Here is a 20,494-nt window from a genome sequence, read left to right on the forward strand (position 1 = left end):
TTTAACACACCTTGAAAAATGGCAAAAAGCTTCAAGCCAAACAGCCACCATCTGAAAGATTCGGCTTTAAGCTAGCGAATGCATAATGTTTTGATTATTTTTTTCGCATTGTTTCACTATTAGTTTGATTCAATTTCAAATTGTAGTCCCTAATTAACGTTTTTTAGTTCAACTGTAACGGAAACAATTAAAAAGTGGCTAAGTGGTTATTTATTGCATAGTAACTCAAAATATGATTTTTGGGAATCATTCATACGAAACGTGCTCTAACTTGTCTTCAAACCGTTATTCGAATATTGTGTCTCTAGAACATGTGTTGCAATTTACATTCTCTATTACATTGCAGAGGACAACCACTGGTTTTGTATATTTGCGTATTTTTTTATCCCATACCGTCCTTTAAGGTGGATAGATCATTGATGTTTTCTTATCAAAAGGAAGCCCAAAAAATATCCTTCAACTCTTCTGAAGAAACCATGTCTCTAAAATATAGTTTTCGCGCCGAAAATAAAAAAAAAACGCACGTTTTGGGAGCTTTTAAACCAGTGTGTGTAGTGGCAGCAAAATAAAGTTTCCGCAAAATATTTTAAATTGTCCAATTACCAATAAAGTATCGCAAAGAGTATCAGTATCGTACATCACCAAGTAAGTAAAGTAGACTAATTCGCCAACGCACGTACATGTCTAACGGGTGTTGAACAATAGGCAAAAATTGACGATTTCCCCTTATTATGAAAAAGAAAACGTTCAATAAAATCGTATCCATTGAAAATTTGCGCGTTGGAAGTAGGAGTCGTTTATATGGAAAGTGATCTGTAGTATTTCTTTTTATATATTTTATGCTAACGGTTGGTGGACGAGGTGTGTCACGGAGTAAGATTGGCCTTGGTGACACTGACAGCGCTTTAGGCTAATGCTGACCCAACGAATATCCTGCTCGATTTCAAACATGGTGCTACTTATGAGGGTGTCGCTGAGTAGGTGTCCTCTTTCAAGTTCGTTACACACAATAGTCCCTTCGTCATACTAGTTACGAAGGAGATGGGTCTGGGAAGAGTAATCCCCACATAGGTACATGTTAATTTTGTATTATTATCATACCCAAATAACAAACCATGACTGTGAGCTGTTCTGTAATATTTATAACTATAATAAATTTTAGTTACATCAACCAGTTTATGGTATCAAAAGTTGGTAGTAATCAAAAGCTAAAAAATATTGGCTCATAAGATTAATTTTATTTGAAAACTTATGCAATGGGAAATCATAATCAAATCATCAGTTCACTGAATGATAGATGCCTTATTTCCGGGTATTAGTCAACTGACGTGGAAATCGATTATTATGTTTGAAAATCAAATCGAAATATAAAAACAATATATTACTAAAATTTCTTTTTAGAAATTCAATAATGTTGGCTTTTTAATAGTAACCAACGTGGTTGATAATCAGAATACAGCGATTTTGGTCAGTCTAATAACAGAGGTAATTTTTTTGACAATACACCCGATTCTTTTTTTACACGGGGGATGCGTGCCGTGTGAAAAAAATCCGTGTAAAAATAATCCGTGTTATTTCGAGAATCCGTGCAAAAAAATCCGTGCTATTTCGAGAAACCGTGTAAAAAAAGCCGTGCAAAAAATATAATAGAAAGTTACCGGATCTTCGATAATATGGGGGATGCGTTCCATGTTAAAATAAATCCGTGTAAAAAACTCCGTGTTATTTCGAGAATCCGTGTAAAAAAATCCGGGCTATTTCGAGAAACCGTGCAAAAAAAATCCGTGTTATTTCAAGAATGCGTGTAAAAAAGCCGTATAAAAAAATCCGTGTGAAAATAATCCGTGTAAAAAAAGAATCGGGTGTACTTCGAATTTCACCATATTTTTAGAGATTTTTGTTTCATTAAGGAGCATCAATGTATTTATAACAAGCTGTCTTTCAAGCTGAATTAATGCTCAATAAATAATAAGCTACAAGGTAATGTCCAAATCGATGCCATAAATCAAAAATAAAAGCTAATGTGTGACCGAGAAAAGGCTTTAATAGCGACCTACCTTCAAGATAATGCTGCGTTAACTTCCCGAGCAAAGTCGGTTAACAAAATTAAAGTAAATTGATATTGAGCTCTGCTGTAGAGATTACATTAAAAAAAATGGTGTCAATTATTATTTAATAAAAATTGATATGCCATCCACAGTTATCATAATGATAGCCATCAAATTACGCTTTTGATTATCTAAAGTGAGTTTATTACGAAGATTAAAAGCAACCTACAAACAAAATATGCTGTTGTTCTTGTGAAGGCTCATAAGATCGAATACTCATTTTGATATCAAATTAACAATCTCATGATTTCAAACTTAGTAATCATGTTGATTTCATTGACAGCAACATTTGTTTTCAGTATGATGCCACAGGCCCTGCTTAGCCGTGCGGTAAGACGCGCGGCTACAAAGCAAGACCATGCTGAGGGTGGCTGGGTTCGATTCTTGGTGCCGGTCTAGGCAATTTTCGGAATGGAAATTGTCTCGACTTCCCTGGGCATAAAAGTATCATCGTGTTAGCCTCATGATATACAAATGCAAAAATGGTAATTTGGTTTAGAATCCTCGCAGTTAATAACAGTGGAAGTGCTTAATAAACTTTAAGCCGCGAGGCGGCTCTGTCCCAGTGTGGGGATGTAATGCCAATAAGAAGAAGAAGATGATGCCACAGTGTAAAAATATACTCTCGTTTCTGCTGTGTTAACCGTTAATCCATACAAAACGAGATCATCTGGAGCTGGGAGGGAGCTCTTGATACTACACATCAAATTAATATTATACTGTCGTCATGCAACAAGTAAATTTTCAACAAGAAAAAACAATCAACGTAGCTGCCACCTGAGAAGACTAAATTCTGTTTTGCGTGTTATTGTTGTTATATTGCCTGGATAATCTAGATCTGGAGTAATCAAATATCTGACATCATGACAGCACATTTTGATTTCAATTTGATTTCAAACTTTGCTCGGGTTGTTCGTGTTTGTTCATTTAGGTATCACAAGACCCAGTATGGAGGTGCATGATCCATCATTACACATACAAAAACTCAGATTGATACTTCTTGTGGTTACTGGTTATACAGTCAAGACTCTATGGACCAAAACACCGTTCTAACCGATGCTAACTGTTAATATTCACCGTTTGAAGCAATTTACTGAAATCACTATATGAAAAATTATCAACGTAAAGAAGGCACATTCGTATAGAAACAAAAACATCGAGGGAAGTCGATAGGCATAAAAATCTAATTAGGATCTAATTTGAATTGTAACAATTGTAACATTGTTGAATATTGTTTCAGGCAAACTTCAAACTTAGAAGCTTTTATTGTACGAAAAAACCTTTGTAGCCTGTTTACTTCAAACAATAAAAAATCAGACCATATTCATGGGTTCGAACGCTTTCGTCTACTTATGTATAATGATAATGATTAACCGTTCGAGAAAGTGTAAATGCTTTCACTTTATCAAATCATTAGTAATTTTTTGGATTCATATATATGAAATTTGATAAGTGAGAATCAACTTTCTCCTATTAATTTGTTAATTAATTTAATTCAGAAATGCTGCAATAAATCATCCACCAATCAAGTAAGAAATAAAACTTGATTGATATTATATCACATTATGAAAACAAAATTCACATGAATCCTTAGCACCTTAGCCACAACGAGGATTCATAACTGATTAATGTTTGTTCTTAGTACTATATATGTTTGTCTATTCCATTCGTGTTGATCCCTTTTATTTTCCTTGATCTGATGCTTTGAAATATTTTTTCCTTAATTTTCTGAATTCTGAGAATCATTAAAGCATACATCCCTATATACACTGCGAAAGCCACCCTCCAGGAAAGTTCGCCCACTTTTTTTTCGTTCACCTTTCTGCCTTATCGTGCTTTACCTTCAGCCCCTTCAGATTGATTTAGCAGCCCCTCTCCGCCTTCCCACGGATTGTATTAATGTGGTTCCATGTTTTTTACGTTTACATATCTAGATTGCGAGCTTGAGGAAATCGTGGCCCCACCGAAGTACCGACCGGAATCCATTGCGGCGCTGTGTGCCGCAACGCGGTTCACCGAGTCGGAAATCAAACGTATCTACCGAGGCTTCAAGGCGGAGTGTCCGGCCGGAATCATCCGGGAGGAGACGTTCAAATTTATTTATTCGCAGTTCTTCCCCCAGGGAGGTAAGTGAGTGCGCGAAGAACAAAGAAAATTCGGAACTTGAGAAAGGCTCGGAATCAACTGATGTCTGTTGATGTGGGCACATCACATCAGACTAGTCCAGATTGAAATTTAATCAACAACATGCTCCTGTATTATTGATACTCTTAAAAAAACAATTTTGGTCATTTTTAATTGCGATTATGCGCGCAAACGGCTAAAAAATCACAAAAATGAGGAACATAACTTGTTGCGCTCCAATTCTTTGTTTTCGATAGTTATTTATGTTGATACATGTTATGAATTCAAGGAGGAGTAACATTAGTCACAATATTTAGATAGTAGGTATATATTTCAGTCAGAATTTTCATACATTACATATTACTTTACGATCTACAGAACCTCAATCTTTGCTGCTTAAAAATATGATTGTCAGTTGAGGTCATATTTTTTGTATTATTATTTAATATGTAGTGAATCACAACTTGTGATTAGCAATGAGTGTTAATTATTGTATTATGTACATATGTATGCATGTTGTGTCTACATTTACATGACCATTATAAAGGCAAATTTTGGTTTCGTGTTCATCTTAATCCAATACTCATAAGGTGACATTTTTAAATCAAAATAAACCACATATTGAATATGATCTCTATTTTTAAGAATCAGGCTAATACATACATACGCTCTGATGTCTTCAAGGTCACAAGGTTAAAGTGTTTCCATGTCTGGTCTTGCTCCTGAATACATCACCTGATGGCTTATTCCAAAGACAATGAATATCATACCTTGTAGATAATTGGTACGACACTTTTTTCAAAGATTGTGCATTTATTAATATTTACATAAACTTGCACTATTTTCCTGATATTGTTTTGAGATCTATTATTTTGAGGTCTATCTATTTAAAAAATGCAATAGAATCATGATTATACATACGGTAGAAAATATCTCAAATATTCTGTTTTAAAAATGGCGAAATCGGGATTTTTTTACATATTTCGAAACTAACTGAATCCTAAAACTATGTAAATCGTATAAATTGGATGAGATGGACAATCTGAAAAAATGGACATACTAAATTATTGGAATCATTCGAATTGGGCAAATAGGGGCAGGTGGAGCAATTTGAACATACGGTGCAATATGAGACACCGCGCGAGGGCGAACGAGGCACGATATAAACGGGCGCGGAACAGACAAAACTCGATTTTCCGGAGGAAAAAGCGCCAGCAGGTAGATCGACACCGTGAATAAACGGAGCAACTGTACCGCGCTAATAACACACGAAACTTCTATGAGAAGTTGAATCGATTACGTAAGGACCACGTGCCACAGCCTGATATGTGTAAGGACATGAACGGGAACCTTATTTCGAACGAGCGTGAGGTGATCCAAAGGTGGCGGCAGCACTGCGAAGAACACCTGAATGGCGATGTGGCAGACGAAGATGGCGGTATGGTGATGGACCTGGGAGAACGCGCGCAGGACATAATTTTACTGGCTCAGGATCTCCAGAAAATCCAGGAGGAGATTGGCTGGCTGAAGAACAACAAAGCCCCTGTGGTTGACCAATTACCAGGAGAGCTATTTAAACATGGTGGTGAGGCACTGGCTAGAGCGCTCCACTCGGTTACCAAGATTTGGGAGGAGGAAGTTTTGCCGCAGGAGTGGATGGAAGGTGTCGTGTGTCTTATCTACAAAAAAGGTGATAAGCGATGAACCGATGTTATTTAAATTCTGGTAATATTGTAAGTCATTCATTTATTTATTTTGTCTACATCTAAACAGATAACACTGAATCAACAATTTGACGCCACAATACACGGTTCGAGGCCGCATCTCTCCATCCTCGAATACGCCCCACGCTCGCCAAGTCGTTTTGCACCTGATCTGCCCATCTCGCTCGCTGCGCTCCACGCCGTCTCGTACCTGCCGGATCGGAAGCGAACACCATCTTTGCAGGGTTGCTGTCCGACATTCTTGCAACATGTCCTGCCCATCGTACCCTTCCGGCTTTAGCTACCTTCTGGATACTGGGTTCGCCGTAGAGTTGTGCGTGCTCATGGTTCATTCTTCGCCGTCTCACACCGTCTTCTTGCACACCGCAAAGATGGTCCTAAGCACCCGTCTCTCGAATACTCCGAGTGTTTGCAAGTCCTCCTCGAGCATTGTCCATGTTTCATTTCCGCAGAGTTCTACCGGTCTTATCAGCGTTTTGTACATGACACATTTGGTGCGGTGGTGAATCTTTTTTGACCGCAGTTTCTTCTGGAGCCCGTAGTAGGTCCGACTTCTGCAGATAAAGCGCCTTAGTATTTCACGACTAACATTATTATCAGCCGTTAGCAAGGATCCGAGGTAGACGAATTCCTCGACCACCTCGAAGGTATCCCCGTCTATCGTAACACTGCTTCCCAGGCGGGCCCTGTCGCGTTCGGCTACGCCCACAAGCATGTACTTTGTCCTTAACGCATTCACCACTAGTCCAACTTTTGTTGCTTCACGTTTCAGGCGGGTGTACAGTTCTGCCACTTTTGCAAATGTTCGACCGACAATGTCCATGTCATCCGCGAAACAAATAAATTGACTGGATCTCAGAAAAAATATTTTAAGGTCTTTTTAGTGGAATGTATTCAACCGTCTAAGACGAGTTTAGTACTCTCCATTTAATTCCACTAATTATAATTAGTTAGTGGAATTAAATGGAGAGTACTAAACTCGTTATAGACGGTTGACTAGATCTGTTGAAAATCGTACCCCGGCTGTTACACCCGGCTCTCCGCATGACACCTTCTAGCGCAATGTTGAACAACAGGCACGAAAGTCCATCACCTTGTCTTAGTCCCCGGCGCGATTCGAACGAACTGGAGTGTTCGCACGAAATCTTCACACAGTTTTGCACACCATCCACCGTTGCTTTGATCAGTCTGGTACGCTTCCCAGGGAAGCTGTTCTCGTCCATAATTTTCCATAGCTCTACGCGGTCTATACTGTCGTATGCCGCCTTGAAATCAACGAACAGATGGTGCGTTGGGACCTGGTATTCACGGCATTTTTTAAGCATTTGCCGTACAGTAAAGATCTGGTCCGTTGTCGAGCGGCCGTCAACGAAGCCGGCTTGATAACTTCCCACGAATTCATTCACTAATGGTGACAGACGACGGAAGATGATCTGGGATATCACTTTGTAGGCGGCATTAAGGGTGGAGATCGCTTGAAAGTTCTCACACTCCAGCTTGTATATACGTATATTATACGCATCATGCAACCCCTATTTTCTTGAATACGAGATGCTCAAGGTACTCCAAAACGTGCTGAAGTTCACCCCACGGTATCTATCAGATCAATCAAGTCTTTTGCTTTGTCCTCATCGTCGGTATAACCATTAAATTATTATTGAGTTTAGTTCATAGTATCCGCATAGTTTCGCTCGATCCTGCCAAAACTAGTATAGAAAGAACTAAAAAGGTGCTGAAATATTTTTTTCGGATATCCTAGGCCGTCCAAACTGTTCTGGAGTATATATCATATACTCGCTGATAATATGTCCAAAAATATCTATGTGATCATAAGACATGAAATTATCGAGTTTTGAATTAACGTAACCTATATCAGGCTCTCCAAAACGGCCTGAAGTTCAGAACATACGATCTACCCGATCAACCAAGCCCTGAACGATGTATTCGTGCAGCGCTAAACATCCCAGCAGGTCCATTGAGCCGATAAGATTTCACTCATTACTTTTAGAAACTACTACAGGCCTTTTTGGTTCTCCAAAACGTCCTGGAGTTAAGAACATGCCATCTACCCGATTAATCAAGCCCTGAACAATATATTCGCGCATCGCTAAACATCCCAGTAGGTCCATTAAGCCGATAAGATTTCACTCATTACTTTTACAAACTAATACAGGCCTTTTTGGTTCTCAAAAACGTCATGGTGTTCAAAACATGCAATCTATACGATCAACCAAGTCCTGAATGATATATCCGTGCATCGCTAAACATCCCAGCAAATCCAATAAGCCGATAGAATTTCGCTGAATTCCTTTACAAGCTACTACAGACCTTTTTGAATCTCCAAGGCATCCTGCAGTTCAAAACATGCGTTCAACCCGATCAACCAAGTCCTGAACGATATATCCGTGCATTGCTAAACATCCCAGCAGGTCTATTGAGCCGAAAGAGTTTCATTCATTATGTTTACTAGCTACTACAGACCTTTTAGATTCTCCAAACCACCCGGGAGTTCCAAAGATGCGATCTACCCGATCAACCAAGTCCTGAACGATGTATACATTCAACGCTAAACATCCCAGCAGGTCCATTGAGCTGATAGAATGTCACTCATTGTGGTTATTAGGTACTGAAGACCTTTTTGGTTTTCCAAAATGCCTGGGAGTTCAAAAGATGCGATGCGAAAGATGTATACGTGCATCGCTAAATAACCTAGCAGGTCGATTGAGCCGATAGAATTTCACTCAGCACTTTTACTGGCTACTACAGGCTTTTATGGTTCTTCAAACCAGCATGGAGTTCAGAACGCGCGATCTACCCGATCAACAAAGTCCTGAATGATGTATCTTTTTAGCGCAAAACATCCCATCCCAAAACATCGCAAAGCAGGTTCATTGAATCGATACGATTTCATGCATTATTTTTACAAGCTACAATAGACCCTCCATGATTTGATGTTCTTCGACTCGATATCGACTAACTAAAATCGCTATACTAAAATTATCTTATCGGTTACTCTGATTGTTCTTTCGAAAATTTTTCCAAGGAACTTCTATTCCACATCTCAATGTATGCTTGAGTCATTGGCCATTTCATTAGCGACTCATAGAGGATCGGTTGTATTATGGACCCTTTTTAGGGCTCGGATCATGTGTTCTATCCAATGAACCAACCTATAAACGGTGTATGATATGATATCCCAGTGGATTCTTTGAGTTGATATGACTTCAATCATTATTCATACAAGGCACTACAGACCTTTTAGGTTCAATAAAACGTCCTGGAAACCGTGACGATTGAAATACAGTCAAACCTCCATCAGTTTATATTGAAGGGACCATCGACTCATGGAAATATCGAGATGTGGAAGAGAAAATTCTTGGAGAGCTATTTGAAGGGACCATCACAGTAACCCAGAAAATATTCGAGAATCGAGTCATAGAACATCGACTCATCCCGAGCAGGAGCGACGACCTCGATAACATAAATTGGTATGAACTAGCCTTGCATAAGAGGTAAAATACCAAAAATTAATACCAAAAACTTATATGCAGAATATTTGAGGCATAACATGCTTAGGTATTTCAATACCAAACGAATAATAATTGGTTATGCATTTGGTATTGAAATTCAATTTAATAACTAAGTATGTTATGGCATAAGTATTGAGCATATTAGTTTTTGGTATTTTACCTCTTATGCAGGGCTAGTTCATTACAGAGTAAGGTATCAATAACAGAATTAGGTATTATTGAGCCAATTTCTCCTGCTCGGGTCTCTGTTGGTCGGGATGAACCTTGGACATTGGATATCATGTTCATGGAAATTAGGATCATATGCTTATTACACCGGATTGGGTGAATACCGATAATGAGGATATTGCGAAAGTTTTGATTGATCTAGAAGATACTATGAACTAAACTCAATAATAATTTAATGGTTATACCGACGATGAGGACATAGCAAAAGACTTGATTGATCTGATAGATACCGTGGGGTGAACTTCAGCACGTTTTGGAGTACCTTGAGCATCTCGTATTCAAGAAAATAGGGGTTGCATGATGCGTATAATATACGTATATACAAGCTGGAGTGTGAGAACTTTCAAGCGATCTCCACCCTTAATGCCGCCTACAAAGTGATATCCCAGATCATTTTCCGTCGTCTGTCACCATTAGTGAATGAGTTCGTGGGAAGTTATCAAGCCGGCTTCGTTGACGGCCGCTCGACAACGGACCAGATCTTTACTGTACGGCAAATGCTTCAAAAATGCCGTGAATGCCAGGTCCCAACGCACCATCTGTTCGTTGATTTCAAGGCGGCATACGACAGTATAGACCGCGTAGAGCTATGGAAAATTATGGACGAGAACAGCTTCCCTGGGAAGCTTACCAGACTGATCAAAGCAACGGTGGATGGTGTGCAAAACTGTGTGAAGGTTTCGGGCGAACACTCCAGTTCGTTCGAATCACGCCGGGGACTAAGACAAGGTGATGGACTTTCGTGCCTGTTGTTCAACATTGCGCTAGAAGGTGTTATGCGGAGAGCCGGGTGTAACAGCCGGGGTACGATTTTCAACAGATCTAGTCAACCGTCTATAACGAGTTTAGTACTCTTCATTTAATTCCACTAATTATAATTAGTTAGTGGAATTAAATGGAGAATAACTGCTATAGACGGTCAGTTTTCAACACGTCGTATGCCAGAAAACAACATTCACGGCATTTTGGCATTGCCGTACAGAGATCTGGTCGTTGTCGACGGCCGTCATCCAAACCGATCACTAATGGTGAACGATGACAGATATCACTTGTAGGCGGCATTAAAGTGAATCAGGATCTCACACTCCAGCATATCGTATATCATCACCTATTTTAATGCAGATGCTCATACTCAAAACGTGCTGATTCACTATCAGATCAATCAGAATCTTTGCTTTGTCACTCATCTCAGTATAACCATTGTAAATTATTGTGAGTTGGATTTCATAGTATAAGTCAATCAAAACAATGTCACATAGAACTGCAGGGTGAAATAGCTCAATGATACCTAATTTATGATCAGACCCTCATAAGAGGTAAAATGCAATAATTTTCAAGGCTGTTACAGATAAAAAATTTCAATAACAAAGCAGGAAAACACCTGGATTTAACAGGATCAAAACTGAAATCTGTACGTTAAATCCATGGTAAAAAAAAGTCGTCCTGAAAGAGTTAACACATGTTTTGTCAATGTTTTGTCAAGTTTTGTTAGTACGTTTGAATCATATTATTCCGTACGTCAAACAAGAACGAAAATGTCGAGGAAGCATTGTTGTTTTTAAATTTCAAATTAAACAATGTTGCTTTCGACTTATGAGTCGGAAGAAAAACTGACGCGTTCAGGATGATTAACTTCATTGTTTTCTGAAAGAAAATTGAATATCGTGTAGTGTAGGGGCAAGTGAAAATACGGGGTAAGTGGGTACTATGGCTGCCGATTAATCGGTGAACGTTTTTAATGTTAACAATGTTCTAGAAAGATGAAGCAGAATTATCAACGAATTCGCCTGACACAAAAAAAAATTGGAATCAAAACCATTTGCGGCACCATACTAATGGTATTGTTTAATCATGACTTTAAACTACCGGCAAAATCTATTACTTTTATTTTAATTCAATGGATTTCCAAAAAAATAGTCGTTTCTAAATTCATCATTGATGTGGAAATTGAATATTTTGAGCAATTAAATAATTGTGTGACATCAAAAACTATTTAAAAGTTTTGATTAAAGTTTTGATTAAAAATTCTGCAATTTTCACTTTTCCTTGATTTTTAACATACATGGGGCAAGTGGAACATATTTGAACAACATTTTCGATAGAGCCATTTTACCTGTTTTTAGATTGTTGTCTAGTGAAGAATAACTTCGACACTCATATATCATAGGGATCTGAATCAAATGCAGTTGATATCGTTGGTTTAGTTGTTAAGAAGTAATGTACAGTTGATTTACCAAATGCGTATTTTACTTTTTGAAAATTATATCCCTCATGGAAAAGAGCAATGGTTATAACTATGCATTTTTTTTTCCGTTTACAGTGCAAACAATCTATTTATCCTACAATAGATTAACAGGTTTTGTCTTGTGTTTTCTGATTTTTAAACTTCGCATCAGATTACCAGATTTTCAGATAAATAAAGTGCTTAAGACATAAATTGGCCATTTCGTTCTATTACAAATTTTCAACACCGCCTGAATAAAAACGTTCCTTTTGAAGTTCTAATTTATGTTAAACAGAGAAACATTCATTCGAAAAGTGAACAAAGATTTGCTTATCTCTTCCATCTAGCACATTTGGTTAGAAAGTAAGCTAATGTAAAACCAGACAACAGACAATTAAACAGTAAACTGGCTGTTGTCTTGTTTTTATATCTGCTAACATTGTAATCCCTTTTTTTTTGCCAAAAACAAAAGTCTGACAAGCAATAAAACTCCATCCATGATATGAAAAACTACGACTCAGAAATTACATGAACATTATATCTACATTCTTCAAATTAGCTTCGTTCGACAGTATAGAGCAGAACAGGTCCCACTTGCCCCGTTTGAAGGGGTAAGTGGGTCCCACAGGTAAATTTATTTATGTCACTATCAATATTTTTGTAATTGAATAAATGGCTTACAACACGTCTACACTTCAACAACGGAAGCATATAATGATGTATCAGTGGTTAATGTCCTGAAATACCCTGTTTTCTAAGTATGCGTTAGCAATTTTGCTGAACTAGCGTTTTTTTAGGTCCCACTTGCCCCGGGGTACCTTATTATGGCACGTAACTTTGAGAAGATGGAGGAAGCCTATTTCAGACTGAAGAGGGGATCTAAGCGGATCGGACTAGTCATCAACACGTCGAAGACGAAGTGCATGAAAGAAAGAGGTTCAAGAGAAGACAATGTGAGCAGGGACAGAAAAAGTCATTTCAACTACACTCAAACAGCTGACATCCAACACACAATCAAGTTGCTAGTCCTTCCCGAATTTGAATGTGCGAATGAATAGGACGGCATGTGCACGAACAGCAGCAAGCGTCGACTCTCGGTGTCAGCGTTGTTTTGTGCGGTGTCAAAATGAATCTTCAACTTGGCACATTGATATTCAATTTGAAATCTCAAAATATGAATATCATTTCATACTGCGGTGCATGGATTCAACATTTTGAAGTCAGATTCCTAAAATATATGCATCTTTTTAGTATATAAAGTAAAATAATCATCATTTATCGGTGCAAATCAACCGCAATTCAAAATATTCATTTCAGCCCCGGTAGATATTCGTTTTGTACGCTCGATTATCAATCGGCTATTGAGGATCGGGTGGTAAATTTGGTATGGAAGTTTGACAGCGTGCTGCGAGATGATCATTCCTGCATTGCCGAGCGTCTGATCAAAACAAACACGAATCAATGACGAAGCTGCCTACTGAGCATCGATGCAACTGATAGTAAAACGAAGATTTCCGTCCTTGAATGTGAGCCACCCTCCGCGAGTTTGCATCGGTGGTGACAAAATCGAGGTGGTAGAAGAATTTGTGTACTTGGGCTCACCTGGTGACTGCCGAAAATGATACCAGCAGAGAAATTCGGATACGCATAGTGGCTGGAAATCATACGTACTTTGGACTCCGCAAGACGCTCCGATCGCATAGAGTTCGCCACCGTACCAAACTGACAATCTACAAAACTCTCACTAGACCGGTAGTCCTCTACGGACACGAGACCTGGCTGATGCTCGTGGAGGACCAACTCTCACTTGGAGTTTTCGCAAGGAAAGTGCTGCGTACCATCTATGGTGGGGTGCGGATGGCGGACGGTACGAGGAGGAGGCGAATGAACCACGAGATGCATCAACTGTTGGGAGAACCATCCATCGTTCACACCGCGAAATCGGACGACTGCGGTGGGACGGAAACGTAGCCAGAATGTCGGACTGTAACCCGGTGAAAATGGTTCTCGACAACGATCTGACGGGTACAAGAAGGCAAGGTGCGCAGTGGGCAAGGTGGATCGTACTGCCCAGGTCACTTCGGCCTTATTCTGAATAAATCAAACCTATTGAGAAAGAAAAATCTAGCTCTAGTGTGGCTTGGTCGGTGTTTTGAAACAGCTATTAGACTTTCAATAAAATTCAACTTTGGATTGATAGTTTCCACCAGGGAGTGCCTCCCAGCATTACTTCTGGGGGAATAGGCAGGCTTACTGTAGTCGCTCATTCACGCTCAGACAGGCACTCATCCCGTATGAGCCTTACTTGGGTGCTTTCTCTAACACACCCTGACGCACCATATGAGTCTTACTTGGATGCTTACCACTAACATACCATATGAGCCTAACTTGGGTGCTCACGCTTTACGTACCATGTGAGACTTACTTGGGTGCTCGCTCACCCTGCCACCTGTTTCACGTTCTAGCACACCAATTTGAGACTTATTTGGGTGCTCACTCAAACACACCCAGGCACTCCTGACACACCATGTGGGTCTTACTTTGGTTCGAGGCGGACCTGAGTGGTCAATGCGAGGCGGACCTGAGTGGTCACTAACATACCATGTGAGGTCTTTAATAAAGAAACGAAAAAAAAATTAAAAATACTATGTGAGGCTGACTTGGATGCTCACTCTTCTCTCCTCTGCCATGCCTCGAGGTGTCGACAGCGATAGGTACCAACAGTTCTACGCTACGATCCTCCTACATCGGCATGTGCAGTCCAACACCTATGCGCTCACTCTTCTGCCTCTGCAGTTGCCACTCGCTGCAACACTCTTACCTCGACATGTGCAAACCTCTCATTCACTTCCCCACGCTCATCCTGTTTTCGCTCTAACTAACCAATCACAAGTAAGTCATGCTTGTCGACTGCTGCTCGGTGCGCCAGGTTCTCTGCGCAATCTGCAGGCAATTTGAGTGACTGCAGTCGAAACAGCGTTCCACTTCGTCACCGCTTGGCACTTCCTCTGGATAAGGGTATCCGGGGTTGTGTCCCGACCGCAAACGTCTAGCATAGCTCTTCTTTCGACGTCGAAACGAGGACATACGAACAGTATGTGCTCTGCAGTTTCGTCAACACCTCGGCAGACACGGCCCTCCGCGTACCCCGCTGTCGTGACCGGAACTTCCAAGCTCCGATTGACGGTATGGTGTCACCCGCCACTCGCCATCGGAGCGAAATAGTTGGCAGATGTGTGAAAACGCATCGACCAGGGCTACACTACTTTAACGTAGTGCCCATCCCGGGACCAGGACCTACAGGAGTAGGTCCAAGTAGCAGCGGAATTCCCGGTTACATTGGTAGACAGTGAGTAAGCGGGTGGCACCGCCCTCTGCTGATCGAAATGTCACTGGAGGAAGCAGATTCTCGTGGACAATTCGAGTAGAAAACACTGCTCTCTACTTGAATTGTCGTTCGGAGGTGACAGCATTCGCTCCGATGGCGAGTGGCGGGTGGCACCATACCGTCAATCGGAGCTTGGAAGTTCCGGTCACGACACCCGCGGTAGAAGGTATAGGTATTGGACAAATCATATCAAGAAAACACCAAGTCGAATCAAGATATATAAATTTCTGGAGTGGAACTGTTGGTAATTTGGTGGCATTGGTTGATTTGGCTAGACAAACAAATTTCAACTCAACTACCAAAATTACAGAAATCCCTCAATGCAGATTCTCGTATTCAGCATGTCACTCTCATGTTATGGAACGCACGCAAGGTCAATCAGTTTGACCAACATTGACTCCACCTCTCTTTTATTCAAACATCCATCAAGTTTTACCAATAGCGGCACGAACAATCAATTTATTCGACCAACAATATCACACACGAACGACCGAAGCGCCAACTTGAGCACCAACCATCAAAAAATATATGGGGGTTTGTGCAACTTCACTACAAATGCTCGAACATGTTCGGCGAACCTTGACTCCACCCCCGACAACTCAAACCAAAATCAAACCGTTTTAATTTTTTCCAACCGAGTGGCCAACTGTCAAATGGTTGGTCGAACAACTTCACATACGTTGAAACAAAGCAGCAACCAAAGCGTTTTCTTGGGGGCGGAGTCAATGTTCGTCAAACTGCTTGACCGGTGTGTACGTTGCATTAGATGAGTACTGTAATTTCAAATACTCATCATCGTTTGAAGCTTTACCAGATTGCATAGATCCATGAGAAAAAAATCAAATTCAAAATAATCACTGTTCATATTAAACGACTTTTTTGTTTTTTTCACCACCATACAAATTTCATGTTGATTGAAATCGGAAATGTCACTGGAGCAAATGCGACTGTAATGGTCCGCTATCGGTCCTTAAACAATGAATTTAAGAATATAGCAAGGTTTTTTACGCGGTTGGATTAAGCTGATTAGGACCTTCAGCATCAATAAAACAATGAGTCAACCCCTCCGAAAATTCGCAAAAAAAAGAAGACTCATGTGGTGTGTGAAAAGTATTAAGGTTACCCAGGAAACTAATCAATTCCAACCACGAAAAAAAAATCTTGGTGTAATTCGTCATCTTTTCCAATAGCGCAATTCTGGGTTTTCGGCGCTTAAGACCTGGTGCCCTTGGCGGGAGCCAACCTGGTAAACCATACACTACGGGGCTGACTGTGCTGTTTTGAAAAGATATCAGGTTTTTATGCCAATTTGTGTAAGATGTTAGTCTACTCGAACTGGGTTTTCCTCGTCACACTTCATTAAATATCAAACAGATGAAGTAGAATAAAATAAAATAAATAAAATTAATAAATTGGTAATGGTCTAGGTAAAACCTAGAAAATACAATTTTTCTTTCATAAAAACCGTAATTTGTAATATTTAAAAAAAAATCGCTTGAGAAACTACGCCAGTGGTTTTCGCTTTTTGTTAAACAACTTCTTTGTTTCCTCGCTTTTCTGTAATTCGATTAGTATTTTGGTACCTATATTTGGAAGGGTATACACTTCACTCTGTATTGCATTGAATAAAATTATTAAAGACATTACTGTTCGTTTATTTCTTTACAGCTAATACAGGTCTATATGCCCATTATGTGTTCAACACGTTAGATAAGGACCATACAGGAATTCTCAGCTTTGAGGTAAGATGCTTGCACCACGACTAGCTTGATTTCGATACAGATATGTCAAGCATTAATTTATTATACATTTCTTTTCAGAACTTCGTTCAAGGTCTATCGATTCTGTCCAGAGGCACGTTGGAGGAGAAACTTTGTTGGACTTTCTCACTATACGATATCAACCACGACGGGAAGATAACCCGAGAGGAAATGACTGACATCGTGACAGCCATCTACGAACTGATGGGAGAACGAGAGGATGGCGGTACCGATGATGTGCAAATTAAAAACAAAGTCGATATCATTTTTCAGGTTGTTTTCGTGGAATGATAAATTAAAAAAGTTTTCTGATGCTAACAGTTTTCCTACACTTCAGAAAATGGACTCGAATCGCGATGGAGTGATAACGATAGAAGAATTTCTTGACTGCTGTCGGAAAGATAAACTAATTTCGGATTCAATGAGCGTTTTCGACTCAACAATATGACCTTTGGAGAAACTACACACGCTGCCGGCGTACGTTGTAGATCAAAACCACACCGCAGATACCACCGAGAGTATGAACGGCTATAGTCAGCAGACTGATTGTAGGAACTTTTCTTTACGGCGCAAACAAGTTGTATACATTTACGATTGTATGTTTCAGTCTACAAATCGGACACATCCAACGGACCAAGGACAGACGAAAACCAAAAGACTGCCACCGTTCCCAAATCACAAATGTCTGCCAGCAGCAACCAGCTCAGCAAGTCCACCCGTGCAAGCACTCGCAAGCAATCGATCCTGATGAATGGTAAAGCGAAACAAAAGTCCAGTAGCGTCCGTTATCATCATCACCACCAGCTCAAACATTATCACATTCCTTTCGAAACGTATCAACAGCAATCGACTCGTCCCACGCATTGTTCAGTTAGAAATAGCTACCCGTCCGGGTACTCGGAGTACCCACCGCAAATGACCGGCGGGATCGCTACGATCACTCCGCTTGCCACCGGTCAGTGTCGTCCGGCGGAGCTAGGCTGCCACCAACGACCGGAACACCCTACCCTAGTTAAGGTGAAAGCATGGTACACTGTTTCCAAGCAAGGTTTAACATACTAGGGTCAGTATATCGAATGAACTTTAGGAACGATCTGTAGATCAAGGTTTGTTTAGCTTTAACTCGGTAGAAACAATTAAACTTTTATCAACAATAATGTTGAAATTAGGAATTATTTATATGAAGTTTATAGAATGTTATACACATCATGCGTTGGTGGTTGTATAATGCAGAATGGAACACATGTTGTTTACTTTGTTCATTTTGGAGTACTGCTGAAAAACTTTAGTGTTTTGAGATAAGGTGATTTTGTCGATTTATATTTCGATTCAAATTAATCGGCAGTTCAACTGTTCAATTTAGCATATGCTTCGATTGCTCGAACCTTTCGAAACTTGTGATTTTATCGAACATCAATGCAAAGTGCAAAAAGAAGCTCATAGAAATGTAGGAAGAAGATCTACTAGACCATTGTTGTATATAGCTAGAAATGATGAAATGTAACTGAGTAATGAAAGTTTAGAAAAGGAATAGCTACGAGATTTTCTTTCTACATTGACAAAAACACGTATCAATTAAAAATTGTTCTTTTCCTTTGCATAGAGTCATAGTTGCATTTTTCTTCATTTTTGTCTTACCTTATTCACCATATAGGGGAATTGTTCGGCACTTCATCTCACAGTTCCCATTTTCATCCCATCAAAACCAAAGCAATGAAAAGGAATTTGATTTGTTGATTTGAATTTTTGTGATTTTTTTAGCAGTGATCACGTAGGTATGTTAGCAAAAAGAAGCAACAAGAATAGTAATGTATTTATCTGTTTTGCGATGAGTTGAATATATGTTCAGTGAGATGGAAAACGGAACATTTCCCCTAAAATGATAAAACTTCCAGAAGAAACATTTCAATTTGTATGTTCTTTTTAAAGACATAAACTATAAACAAACTACTCAATTTAGCAGGGAACTTACCCAGAACACTCATTGTATTAGCATTGTAAAGATCTGCCTATATTTGAAATTGGGTCTTATGTTTTGAATTAAAACCATAGTATATTTATCAGACCCCATTTCATTCATGGAATCTGTTTTTTCGCCTAGCATTAAGACTTTTTTTAAAATACTAAGTTACCAACCGTAAAGGTCCTTCAGTTTTGGAAATTTATTTATTTTTCTTATATACTAAGTAGTTGGCATGTGATGGTCACCAAAGCTATTTTTTTTATTATATTGTGTGGGGTCTCCAGTAGCCTTGCGAGCAATGGATTTCCATTCCGGAGATGGCGAGTTCGATGCTCGTTCCGGTTTAGGACCGGAAGACCTAAGCGATTTCATCGCCGCGACGGCGACAACTAGTCGTCGCGATTCTATCGGTGGGTCGCTGCAGGCAATGTTCCATTTATCCTTCCATACCAGCGACGGCAGAATCGTAGTCGTCAAGCGATAGAATCACGTCGCGACTGTCGCGTCGCGTGTGTTTGGGGGAACCTTTAATTGGATGATGTGTTTCAGCGCAACTGTCCCAAACCTGCATACCGTTGCCAATGACGGGGACAATGGTCTTTGTTTACATTGCCGCATCGCACATGATAGCACACGGCTACGACATAGATGCGCGCTACTCGCGATCTGGAAATGGTAGAAACCCCGACTGTCGCGAGAGCCCACGACGGTTCCCAACTGGAACCACAATATATGCAATAAGGTCAATTTTATCACCAAATTTCGTATTGTCGATATTCTTTATCCATTCCTTTAAACTTTCAACCGGGCCCATCGTCTCAAAATCTTTTTTTTTGCGGTGAGAAGCGCTGTTATGATCGTCGTTGCTGATGTAAGCATGAAATGAATACATGAATTTGGTGAGCATGTTCCTGTTGTTTACTAAATTTTTTATTTCTTTTACACACAATAACAGACGCAACACTGCACTACAGTTTCTAAAATAAATTTGCGCAAAGAGGATTAGCCAATACTGATTCTGAACGATGCTCATGTTATGATTTTGGCAACATTCATTTTTTGATCAACCCTTCAAGTGACCCCCGTAGTTCACTTCTGTGGCCTGTTAAGCTGTTTCTCAAGTTATCCACAAATTCCAAACAAGTGAGAACAGTATTGACATTTCTCAACCTACTTATCTTAAATTAACTAGAATATGGTTTATATTGCAATAAAATTAATATATTCAAACGCTTTCATAGTCTTACTGAAAACATCGTTAAATTGCATGGAAAAATCAACTAGTTCGTTTGAGTCTATGCTAAATAACAATATTTATGGTAAAAACAAAAATATAATCAAACGGATTTACTACATTTAGCGTAAAATTAGGCGATTCGTCCTTTCGGTTGGAAAACGTCGGTACTGTTCTTCATTTCACCACAAAATAATAATTTCTACTACAA

General features: G+C 39.7%; 1 protein-coding gene across 2 annotated transcripts in view; it reads left to right on the top strand.

Moving 5' to 3' along the window:
• LOC134224109 (Kv channel-interacting protein 4-like) overlaps positions 1 to 18,617 on the top strand; it is a 105,078-nt gene extending 86,461 nt beyond the window's left edge. For both annotated transcript variants that reach the window (XM_062703355.1, XM_062703356.1), the window contains exons 4-8: positions 4,043 to 4,234; positions 16,995 to 17,068; positions 17,147 to 17,359; positions 17,424 to 17,634; positions 17,694 to 18,617. In XM_062703355.1, the coding sequence (XP_062559339.1) occupies positions 4,043 to 4,234; positions 16,995 to 17,068; positions 17,147 to 17,359; positions 17,424 to 17,534 (590 nt within the window). In that variant the 3' untranslated portion in view covers positions 17,535 to 17,634; positions 17,694 to 18,617. The remainder of the gene's footprint in view (positions 1 to 4,042; positions 4,235 to 16,994; positions 17,069 to 17,146; positions 17,360 to 17,423; positions 17,635 to 17,693) is intronic.
• The last annotated feature ends 1,877 nt before the right edge of the window (positions 18,618 to 20,494 follow it).

Source organism: Armigeres subalbatus, chromosome 3, assembly GCF_024139115.2.
Source record: "Armigeres subalbatus isolate Guangzhou_Male chromosome 3, GZ_Asu_2, whole genome shotgun sequence".
In the NCBI taxonomy this organism is placed as follows: Eukaryota; Metazoa; Arthropoda; class Insecta; order Diptera; family Culicidae; genus Armigeres; species Armigeres subalbatus.